At 37.2% G+C, this 13006-nt stretch overlaps 1 protein-coding gene across 5 annotated transcripts in view; it reads left to right on the top strand.

The window, feature by feature from the left end:
- LOC133521454 (NAD(+) hydrolase sarm1) overlaps positions 1-13006 on the top strand; it is a 100464-nt gene that overhangs the window by 48530 nt on the left and 38928 nt on the right. For 2 of the 5 annotated variants that reach the window (XM_061856422.1, XM_061856421.1), the window contains exon 1: positions 880-1332. The exons of the other annotated variants lie outside the window; for them this stretch is intronic. In XM_061856422.1, coding sequence (XP_061712406.1) covers positions 1252-1332 — 81 coding nt within the window. In that variant the 5' untranslated portion in view covers positions 880-1251. Of the gene's footprint in view, positions 1-879; positions 1333-13006 lie in introns of those variants that run through there. 5 annotated transcript variants of the gene reach the window in all.

Below are 13006 nucleotides of genomic sequence, written 5' to 3'. Positions count from 1 at the left end.
TCTATCTTAATGGGCCAAGACTCATTGTTACTGTGTATCAATTATTTAACTTTTTGTTCAGTTTTTTTTTTATATACGTAACAGTAATTTTGTGTATTGAGTACATACTAAAATAGCATTTTTTTTTTGAAAGGTTCAACTACATTTAAAATCCTTCAAAATCATATAAAGAAATTTGCATTATATATAAGATGTGTTTAATGCAAATTTATTCCTTTTCCTGTAAGTTAAACCTAGTTTGTGTTATTATTGTTTATAGATTTTACCTTAAAACTAATGCAGTAAGTAATCCAAGGTATTGACTCTATGATAGAGTTCAAATATAGGTAATCTAAATGTTATTGTTTACTTTACAGTTTACAGAAAGTAGCAAGTGTGATACAGAAAAATATTAAATGTGTAAACAGTAGGTGTAGTATGTTCTTTGATAAATGCTCTAGAATTATCACCGTAATCGGACATCTTATTGTAGAGCGATAATATTTAGTCTGCGTTTATTCAATGTCATTACCAATGTTCCACCATTTTCCATACATTTCTTAAAATAGGCAGTAATAAAACTTCTTACTTCGTTTTTGCTAATGACTGATTAGCATATTTGAGTTCAATCCTTTTGTTTGTCTACTCCGATCCTCATCCAAAAATGTTTAAAAGAGCTCTACCAATGTATAGCAAGTTAACGTCTGTGATATATACTATTTATACAGTTATGTAATTCCAACGAGGCGCGTGTATTCTGTATATTGTTATCGCTGTTATCCAATACACAAGGCGGGTAGAGCGACTGAGACGGCAAGCGGAGGGGAGACTCCACTGAATTGATATAAGCAACAGTTGAACACAACGAAAATTCAGTTTGGAAAGAAACGTGCGCAAAGTGTGGACATGTGCTGCGTTCACAAACAGCCGCGCGAGGTTAAAATGTGACAGCGATTTTGTATGAGTGCGAATTATTATTTATACCAATAATTAAGCATTGTGGACTTACGAATTATAAGTATATGTATGTGCGTGCATGGTTTAACGACTTCGTGCTAGTGACGTGGAAGCGACGCGGGCAAGGATTAAAAGTTTATTGTGACGAAAAACAAGTTGTACAAAAAATTGGCGTTTCAATACAGAAAAACGGTCATAATCTCTCCGTGTTACTGATACTCTCACGGGCACGTGATCGAATATTCTAGTTTTGTCGAAGTAAACAGACATATCGTAAACTTGTCTGGTTAGAATAAGTGCGTTCTGCGTCGAATTATGGTTTTTGTTGAAGTTGATAACATGGCGTCGTATTCCACGTATAGTACGGGAAAACCGAAGATTTTCTTCCCAAAGAAGGTAAGACCGCTCCTAGCGTAGAGTCCATATCTATTAACACTTTTGACTATGACATCAAAAAATTCTTGGTATTTATTTATGCGAAAATAAGTAGGTTACGTGACATGTAAAAACATCTGTACACTGCAAATGTTCTAGTCGAGTTTACAAACTTTTTATACACTATCATTTGTCACAAAGTTATGAGGAAATTAAAAGGAGTTGAAATCTTCGGTTCGGTTTTTCAAAAAAATAAGTTATAATATCGAGACATGGAGTCTGGGTATATTACACGATGTTACGCTCCGCGATTCTGAATTGCCAGCAAACAGGTTCCTTCTAAGTTGTATGTATACATAAAATAATAATTTATAATAAACACACGAGTAGAAAAAAACCCACTGATTAGTCGCTTGCCTCAAACTCCGGAAATACTTGATAACTGCTGTGGTGAACATATTTCTTAAATAGAATGTGGTCCTGCTGCTATTTCTGTTCGGGATTTTTTAATTTGGTTATGTTACTCCTTGGTAGTACCTCCCAACTTTCAATTTGGACAACAGTCTGCATTGTGCAGAGTTCATTATGATTATGGCCAAAAGAAGACAAACAGAAATAAAGGAACCATTCCCATCCCATTCCTGACTGAATCCTTCCCAATTGTGCCTGGCGGGGACCAGATGGGAATACACCGGATAAGTCAGTGTCTAAAGTGAAATTTCTTCAACCAAAGACGTCACTTTTGACTCTGACAGATCCGGTCCATATCTAATCCAAATCAAATTTATATCTTATAATTAAAATTGGAAAAAAGAGGTTTAAATAAAAATTATGAATGAAGAAAAAAAGTTGGTAGGTGAACTTTTTTTCTTATAGGTATATTAAAATCGGTTTAATTCTCTAGCGCAAGTATTCAGTTCTAATAGAGCTTACTATTAGAATTGAATACTTGCACCATTCTATCTAAATGTAGGTTGTTTTTGCTTATGACGATTAAGAAGCAAATATCGGCGCATCCATTGGCAGCGTTAAAATTATCTGACATCTTGAAGTGGCTCCTATATCGGTCTAGGGAGGTTGAGTGATCTTATCGACTGATGAGGGTAAATTCCGAAAATATACAATTGTCTTATCGAACATTCTAGAAACACATCGACTTCTCATCTTAGCACTTTCTTATTACTTACATCTTATTCGGAACCGGGTCTCACGGCCATACACGTTTTTTGTATGCTTAACTCTTTCGCATCTTTCTCGTACACATCCCAAAGATAAGAGAATCAAGAGCTAATTTGTACGCCGGACCCTCACACGGCATATATTTTTCCAGTACTTAAAACTCAAATAATCGTGATATATATGTACCTGTGTCGTTAACTTTTATTGTATTGCCCACAGAAGTGACCTTTTTCTGAAATGTGTTTGACCCATGAAGCTAAGTAACAGCTGTTCTTATTTGACACTCCTGCCTAGGTAGGATGAGGGGTAGGGATGAGAAGGTTCTCATACATATTTTTTTGAAGTTTTAGACTACAAGTTACAAATAAACATGCTGCTGAATCTCATGTTATGTCTATCATATGTGTATTAATACTCAAATACCTATCTTGGCCCCTGAGCTAAATCACTTGACTACACCTACAGCTCTTCAATATGATTGAGAAATCCACTCCATCATCAATATCATCATTGCTTTGTTTAGGTGACATGATGAAGGTGGGAAGTTCTAAATCTTGCTTATTTGGTTATGAATATAAATACCTAACTATACAACTTTACAAGATTGAGGGACTCTACATTTTATTTAATATTTACCGAGATATAAAAATTTTAGAGAAAGTTTTACATCATCCAACATTTAATTAGAATAATGCAAAATAGCTTTCTAATGTTTAGCAAAACATTTTAAGTACTTGGTTAAAATTAACCCGTTTTTATCATAATTATATCTACACTTTTTTATTTTGCCATAACTATGACGAATCAACACCATAAAATTCTGTACGCAGATTAACTCTGAAATGCACGTATAGGTACGTATTACGTACGTAATAATTATAATAATTCAGCCTATATACGTCCCACTGCTGGGCACAGGCCTCCTCTCATGCGGAAGAGGGCTCGGGCTATAGTCGCCACGCTAGCCCAATGCGGATTACAAAAGTATCAAAGATATATTTCCTAGCGGTTTTGTACAGCTCACTGTGTATGAGTTTTTTCCTGTTTGTGTTTACTAAATTTATGATTTATTTATACATTAGCATGAAATTATTTAGATTGTATCGCCGTATCTGTAACCCACAAACGCAACTCTTACACACACGGGTTAAAGGGTGCAGCCGTGTCCACATCTGATATACCATCGACGAGCGATTCCGAACTCTGTTACCATGATACCAAGACTCAGTCGTTATTTCACCAAATCCTTTGATGTACCGCTCCGATAACGGGCACTATGTCGGCTCCATGGCTTTGTTGCACATTAGCTTCTGCACAGCCATTTAAGGCACAAATTGCAATTAATTGTATCTCTAAATAGGTCATGGTTGCCAACAACCAACAAGTTGATAGGTATCAAAGGCCGTAAACTTTAAACGTGTCCTGTTCTTGTTGACATTAACATAAAAGCATAATAATATCGCCACGATGCATGACTTTAGATAAAATCAAACGCCTATCTTGTATTTTTACTAGGCGTTAACTGGCTTGAATTGCATGCTTATTTTATTCTTAATACCATAAAAAAGTAAAATAGTAGGTCAGTCATGTCGTTGCTATTTATTACAATGTTTATTCACTTTTTAGACGCGCTTTGCAATCTTCGTAAATTTTATTTTTTTACAAAATTACAAGGTGAGTGAAACCCCTTGACTCACGAGTAAAATATGTGAGGCAAATTGGTCCACCTTCCCAAGCCCGGTGTTCCTCGGAATGAGGGGTCCGGCGCATTCCTGTGTCAAGTGTGGACACAATGAAGGGAATTCCGAGCCACAATACAGGTACAGCAGTATCTTGATGTGGCAGTCATGGCACAACCGAAATAGGCCACACGTGGAGGCATAATTAGAAGCATAATGCGTCCAATGCCTTTGCCTCTGTAAACAATAGCTCTTTGTTTAAAAATTGTTGCTATGGTACCACGTGTTGTGAAGGTTCGTTATGTACAATTAGACAGGTAGGCCGGCTATCATGAAAATAACGAACGCGGCTAAGACAACAAAATATACAAGGCTAAAGGCAGTACAAGAGCAACCATTGTCGGATTCATTAATAACGCTAAGCCAATTAAAATTGTATCATACCAAACTTCTTTAGGTCTGGCACACCATAATAAGAGACCACGCGGTTGTTAAATAAAGAAAACATAGTTTTAAAATGTTTAAAATTTATCAAAACTAAAATCTAAATCTAGGACACAAATACCAATAAATAAATATTATAATAATACTGATTAATATATATATTTCTAATGTATAGTTGCTTTATATTTTTCTACTCATCATACGATCTTACAAATTTTTAGTGTATTTTCCCCATTCCTTTTTGTTGTAATACATGTTTATTCTATAAAATATTATGTATGTATTTATATTCTTTGTCTTTCTGGTACCTTGTTGTACATTTTGTTGCATTTGTCACCCTCTTTTCACTCCCTCCTCTCATCTACTCAAAGGTTAACCGGAAGAGATCCCTCAAACGGATAAGTTCGCCTTTATACTTCTTACTAATTGTATGTTACTTTTAATATGTATTTTTGAACAATAAAGAGTTTACTACTACTACTACCATATGCTACGGTGACTGCTTACCATCAGGCGGGCTGTATGCTTGCTTGCCACCGTCGTGGTATATAGACGTATTCTTCTTTACCTACATAGGACTTAGCCTTACCATTTCATTTGGGGTCGGCTTTCGTTTTCATTCTTCAAATCTATTCTAATTCGTCGGGGCCTCTAATTGAAGGGGGGGTTACTTTATTTCTTCAATCTGACATGACACACCTTGTTGACATGTATGAAGTAAAAGTACTGTTGATCCGTATATCGTGTCGAAGGGAAACCGCCGGAATGCGGTTGGGAGCGCCCGCGGCAGTCTTCCTGCACTTGTAAACGAAACAAAAACTGTCACCGGCATTGTGCGATATTGTCTCACTACTAGGGACGTATGGTTTGTTTTTTTTAATACCTTAAATTAAAATATAGACCTGCCTGTGCAGGTGCTAAATATAAAGACACATTGTTAACACGGGCACAACAAGGTACCTACTGCAGTCTATGTTGAGACGACATTGCTGTCCTGCTTATCATTAAATGCAGTATTTGTATGAGAAAGATCGTTTAAATTTAATAAAAAACTTATTCAAAGAGAACAATATGAACAATTGCATGAGTTTTCGAATATGATTTACTGTTAGCAGGGCAGATTTGGAACAGTAAATTAATAATGTCAAAAGTAAATTAATAGGTAGTGTGAAAATAGTACAAATTTTATTCATCCACGATGATCCACACTTATAAATCTAGCAGGGCATGCCAACATACAAAAATACTTTTAGAAAATTGCTATGCCTTCTTCAAAAGTCGAGTAAAAACATAATATGAACCTATTGTGCGATATCGTCTAGCATAGCGCGGTAGTCTCCTTTGTCCTTTATCTCATCGATACGTCTTGCAAATGGAATCCTAAGCATTTATTGCCCTGCCTGCTTCTCGTCTTGGCAAACATTGTTTTGTTACTGTTAAATATACCGTTAATACGTAAAGAAGCGATTCCTTAGTTTTTGTTCTCAAGGAACAAAGGGTAATGGGTTTGTTGAATGGTAGAATAATATTGGGATTATATTCCATTTTTCAGGGTTCCGTACCCAAAGGCTCAAACGGGACCCTATTAATGAGACTCCGCTGTCCGTCCGTCCGTCTGTCACCAGGCTGTATCTCATGAACCTTGATAGTTAGCCAGTTGAAATTTCTACAGATTATGTATGTCTGTTGCCGCTAAAACAACAAATACTAAAAACAGAATCAAATAAATATTTAAGGGGGCTCCCATACAAAAAAGTGATTTTTAGATAATGGTACGGAACCCTTCGTGCGCGAGTCCCACTCGCACTTGGCCGGTTTTTTACTTAAGGGATCAGGGATTTCATCGCGGGTAGATAATATTAGTATTAATTACACTTTATATGCGCATTCTATTTTATAATAATAAGATAATCTTATTTAATAATAATAAAAATTGCATTTTTGGTACAGTCAGCGTCAAATACTTTGTAGCAACCAAAGTAGCCAAATAGTTCGGCACACCATATATTTAGTATGGTGTACCGAACTATTTGGCCACTTTCACTGCTACGAAGTATTTGACGTTGACTGTACAAGTTTTTATCGCTGACTGTACTTTTATTTCCATAGGCAACTAATACTCAATGAGACAATTCTAAAAACCCCGAACACAATTAGGTTGCGTTGTTTTATGACCGAGTTCCTATAGCTACCTCCTGTCTTAAGAGCCCTTAATCCTTGGAGCGTTCTCCGATTTCACGAAATAACGCTCGATAGATGGCGTTGGCGCTCGGTACGCGAGCGCCGGCAACGCGACGCGCGTTTCAATGCAGACTAGAATAATCTTGATAGTTTTCAATATAATTTCAACTTTCAAGCAACATTAATTTTAGTGTCATATGATATCATATGGGCACTCTTTATTTTATTGTATATGCAAAGTAGTTTTTTTTTTTATGTACACTACTACTAAGTGTACAGACTACAGAGTGTACTATAACCCTTGCTCTTTATTCTGTCTCTTTCACACCAATGGAAAATGAAGAAGTTACTAAATGACTGCAGGTATAAATAAAGTATATTAGTGCGATAGAGAGACAGATAGTGTTTCGTTGTCGTATCGTGAACGATTGGCATGTTGGCCACACACTTGCTTAGTGCCTAGCCAAAATACCAATCGTTTGCGTATATTTTTGCGATAGAGAGAGAGTAGTGTTTCGTTGTCGTATCGTAAACGATTGGCATGTTGGCTACGCACCCATGATACCTAGCCAAGAAGCCAATCGATTGCGCATATTAGTGCGATAGAGAGACAGATAGTGTTTCCTTGTCGTATCGTAAACGTTTGGCATGTTGGCTATGCACCCATGCTGCCCAGCCAAGATGCCAATCGTTTGTGCATATTAGTACGAGAGAGAGACAGATAGTGTTTCGTTGTCGTATCGATTGGCATGGTGGCTACGCACCCATGCTGCGTAGTCAAGATGCCAATTGTTTGCGCACATTAGTGCTATAGAGTTTCAGTGTTATTTGAAATCACGTTAGGGTTTGTATTATTATTTTTGACCCGAATGAAGTCCATCCAGGTTCTTATGATGGAGTCAGGAGTTGGTCACCAGAACTCCTAATCTACTCATTATAATTCCATCGTGCTTGGGCTCAAAAGATTTGCCCTGACGAACACCATCGATCTAGATGAGGTCCAGGGTCTCATGACGGAGTCAGGAGTTGGTCACCAGAACTCCCCTGAACTCCTAATCTACTCATCATAACTCCATCGAGTTTGGGTTAAATAGATTTACCCTGATGAGCACCATCAATCTAGATGAAGTCCAGGGTCTCATGATGGAGTCAGGAGTAGGTCACTAGAACTCCTAATCTACTCATTATAATTCCATCGTATTCGAGCTCAATAGATTTGCCCTGACGAGTACCATCGATCTAAATGAAGTCCAGGGTCTCATGATGGAGTCAGGAGTTGGTCACCAGAACTCCTAATCTACTCATTATAATTCCATCGTGTTTGGGCTCAAAAGATTTGCCCTGACGAGTACCATCGATCTAGATGAAGTCCAGGGTCTCATGATGGAGTCAGGAGTTGGTCACCATAATTCCTAATCTACTCATCATAACTCCATCGTGTTTGGGCTCAATAGATTTGCCCTCACGAGCACCAACAATCTAGATGATGTTCAGGGTCTCATGATGGAGTCAGGAGTTGGTCACTAGAACTCCTAATCTACTCATTATAATTCCATCGTGTTTGGGCTCAAAAGATTTGCCCTGACGAGTACCATCGATCTAGATGAAGTCCAGGGTCTCATGATGGAGTCAGGAGTTGGTCACCATAATTCCTAATCTACTCATCATAACTCCATCGTGTTTGGGCTCAATAGATTTGCCCTCACGAGCACTATCAATCTAGATGATGTTCAGGGTCAACTCCAGCCCAAACACGGTGGAATTATAATGAGTAGATTAGGCGTTCTAGTGACCAACTCCTGACTCCATCATGAGACCCTGGACCTCATCTAGATCGATGGTGCTCATCAGGGCAAATCTTTTGAGCCCAAACACGTTGGAATTATAATGAGTAGATTAGGAGTTCTAGTGACCAACTCCTGACTCCATCATGAGACCCTGGACTTTATCTAGATTGATGATGCTCGTCAGGGCAAATCTAATTAGCCCGAACACGATGAGGTTATGATGAGTAGTTTAGGAGTTCTGGTGACCAACTCCTGACTCCATCATGAGACCCTGGGCCTCATCTAGATCGATGGTGTTCATCAGGGCAAATCTATTGAGCCCAAACACGATGGAGTTATGATGAGTAGATTAGGAGTTCTGGTGACCAGCTCCTGACTCCATCATGAGACCCTGGACCTCATCTAGATTGATGGTGCTCGTCAGGGCAACTCTATTGAACCCAAACACGATGGAGTTATGATGAGTAGATTAGGAGTTCTGGTGACCAGCTCCTGACTCCATCATGAGACCCTGGACCTCATCTAGATTGAAGGTGCTCATCAGGGCAACTCTGTTGAGCCCAAACACGATGGAATTATAATGAGTAGATTAGGAGTTCTAGTGACCAACTCCTGACTCTATCATGAGACCCTGGATCTCATCTAGATCGATGGTGTTCGTCAGGGCAAATCTTTTGAGCCCAAACACGATGGGATTATAATTAGTAGATTAGGAGTTCTGGTGACCAACTCCTGACTCCATCATGAGAACTTGGACTTCATCCGGGTCAAAAATAATAATGCAAACCCTAACGTAATTTCAAGTGAAAATGCGTTTTTCAGAAAATCGCAGCCAAATAACACTAGACCTTACTCATAGTGTTGTGTTCCTGCCGGTGAGTAAGGTTGCCAGAGCTCAACGAGGGGCGGGAGGGGGTTAGGGTCGGCAACGCGCATGTAACTCCTCTGGAGTTGCAGGCGTACATATGCGGGCCGTATGCTTGTTTGCCACCGACTTAGTATTAAAAAAAAAGTAACACTAGGCATACTGTAAAAAATGAACTTTTATTAAGATTTTCTAATCGCAGTATATAGCACTTCTCGGAACTCTGTAGCTGATTACGATCGCAACGAATGCCTGACAATCGAGCACAGGTCCGTCCTCTAAGCGCGCTCCGCGCGGACTGAGAGCGGGGCGTCGCTGCTGCGTGATTTATACGTGTTTTAAAAAAATATAAATTTACGGCAATGTAGGTCCCATAGTTACGATTTTTTTTTTATAAGTTAACATAATGTTACAGTTTGCTATAATATTATTTTTAAAGCAAAATATGCGTACAATTTGCGGAAATAAAATATAATAAAACCCTGTTTTCGCCAAAAAAATGAAGAAAACTCGGAAGGTATTTTATCAGTTTTTTCAAATGAATCTTCGATTGTTAATCATTCCAGCCCCTCGTACGAGATATGTTGAATCAAATTGTAGTCATTCATGTACCAAATGATTCTTGTTTATAGCAAAATTGAGAACCGAAACGCCACATCTCACTGCAAAATTTGGAAAAGACTCCCAAAAAACCTCATTAAAAAAGAGGTTTAAAAGAGAAAATGAAAATTTGAACTGTTGGAGCCCCTAGTTTAGGAAACGATTATTTAAGTACGTTATCAGCAGACCTCGGACAGAGTGAGCCATTTTTACGTCATTAATGTCAAGTGTAGATGTTAATATAGATATGCCTCAAGATGAAATATTAAAAAGAATTCATGAATAATAATTAAACAAAAATGACAGTGCATTATGTACAAAACGAGTAAGTATTATTTATTTATTCAAATTTTTCTTTGTTATTGGTTATTGTAATAAAGAACTATAATTTTTTCTAGATTTTCAATTTTCAACGCACTTCTTCTTGAGTTTAATATCCACTTATAGATGGAAAAAGACCTTTCTACTTCCACTGAAGTGAGCGGAGTGAAGTTGTACATTAAAATACCGTCCACATCTGTTCCTTCCGAAATTTTTTCAGCATAGTCCCTAAACAGATCTAAGTCTGGGTTTCTAGCTATGACGTCTTCTAATTTCTGACTGACAGAAGCAGACGAAGACCAGCTTATAAAATAATATGCTTATCATTTAAAGAGGCTTGCTATACAATTAATTTGTTTTGCTAGTTATGTAAAGATCTAAATAGAATAATTTAATTCGTTATTCAATTACATCACATCTGCCATTGAATGACTACGTAGGTATGTCCATATTATGCAAACTCTTAAAACAGCTCACCCTGTCCGAGGTCTGGTTATCAGTTTTTGAATAAATACTAATAGTTACGTCGTAATCTTGAATGAAAAAGGAAGCATTTTACAAAATACGCTCGTCTGTAGGAATAAGGACTCTTAATATATAATATTGCAACGTCACCGTACTCACATATGTATGTACAATTGTACATTTTCAGCTTTATCGGAAACCAGGAAGTGGGTTAAATTTAACTTGCAAGATTTGACCCGTACACACATAGGTACATTCCAAGTTAATAAAAAGCTTGTAAAAAAAGGATTACTCTAAATTATTCAATATTTCTATTATCACAACATACCCAGCTAATTATGAACTTCATTCATATTAATTTATGAAAAATCATATATCGTATAGGCAATACACTGTACATAATTTATACCTAATCTAAATCTACAAATAAAGATAACAATACATTAAACAGCGTTCCGGATATTATTATCAATTTACTTAAGATAATATAGTATAGTTACGTATATAAACAAACGCAACTAAACTTTATCAGTTTATCACTGTCATTCTTAATTGAGATTTTTACTCAATACACAGACGTTTCAAATTTCCAATGAAAAGCAGATCAAATTACTTTCAAGACAGGAAGGCAGCCCGATTTGATCACATTTACTTTGATTGTATTCATCAAGTGGACTTTCCTCAGAGGAAGCACTGTGGGCGCCAAAAATAGCGTTTCCGTCCGAGCGAGCGGGCTCTCTAAGTAGGAAGTCAACTACTGGCCCCTTCCGCCCGCCTACTACCGTCTCGACGCTTATCGAGTTTACAATGCACTTATGAGCTGCATTTTACCCACACGTCTGTCTCATAATCATAATGTGAATTAAATTACAAGCGAGCTGAAAACATTGCGAGCGCGACGGTAATTGAAGCGTCCATTCACAACGATAAACGACGATTAGGAATCTTATGAGTTTAAAATGGTTTCTTTGAATGACGTTTTATAGCACTGGTGTTCTTTGTTTTATTCTTTTTTCGCAAACTTATGGAAATGACACGTAACAGCTTGTACTTCATGAAGTTTAGTATTATTTTTAGCGTGAAAGAAGCTCTTTCAGACTAAAGCTTTTATAAAAAGTTGTCCTTAGACACACGATGTCAATGAACAGTTAAGATATTCATCTTAATTAAAGTGCTAATAACGAAATCCAAACACAGTCAAAATCAATCAATTTAACCGATTATCTTTTGTGTATTTCTCAGAACAGGGCTCTCCGAGCTGCCTAAGCAACTGAACTGTTAATATAAAGCCGCCAAATACGGCATGCACCTACGCACTTTTACTGGCCGCATCCTTATGCGTCCAAAGTTTCGCGAAGTCAATTCGTCATGCGGCTTGAGTTTAAACAGACCGATGATTTCGGTTATCTTTTTCCTGCAAACTTAATTGCTCTATATAAACTGACATTAATGACTGCACAGTGGGAGCAATAATGATTTGACATCTGAAAAGGATCTATGTCGAGGGCTTCATGCTAAAGGGGCGTATAAGCAAGAACCCTACTTTTCAGGAGAGACAAAAAACTGAATAACTTTTGTTACAATGTACCGATTGTTCTACAATTTTGCATAGAGTATTTAAATTACTGTCTGTTTCATGTGTCATGCCTAGTTTCGTTCTACGTATTCTAAAAAGCAGTAATTATGTAGTTACGCCTCTTTACCACGACAGTAATTTCCGACATATAGGTTGAATTTTTTTGAAAAATACTTGAGATTTATGGTCGTATAATTCATTTTTTTTTCTATTCGATAATTTAATCATGAAAGGTGGAAATACTGTTAATAATGCGAAATACTTTAATTTTACAGTAATTTAGTCATCATTGTGTAGTTTCTTTTTTTTTTTCTGATTTTTATACGCCCGTCTGGGCTGACGAATCTATCGTGTAAGTATCCTTTATTTGTGGCCGTATAATAGGGCGCCAAATTATATTTTGACTAAATATTCATAAATTCATCTAGATTTTACCATTAAAATGATTCCTGATGGTTTTGATAGTGTCACAACTGTCCACGAGATTAAGCAATGTCGACTCGAGCTGGTTACCGATTGGGTAAGTAACTATTTTGAATTGCCACTTTGAGCATATCAGTGTTTCAATAGCCTCCGTGGTCTAATGGTTAGAGCGGTT

The sequence above is a fragment of the Cydia pomonella genome, chromosome 9, assembly GCF_033807575.1.
Source record: "Cydia pomonella isolate Wapato2018A chromosome 9, ilCydPomo1, whole genome shotgun sequence".
NCBI lineage: Eukaryota > Metazoa > Arthropoda > Insecta > Lepidoptera > Tortricidae > Cydia > Cydia pomonella.
This window is presented reverse-complemented; position numbering and strand designations above follow the sequence as displayed.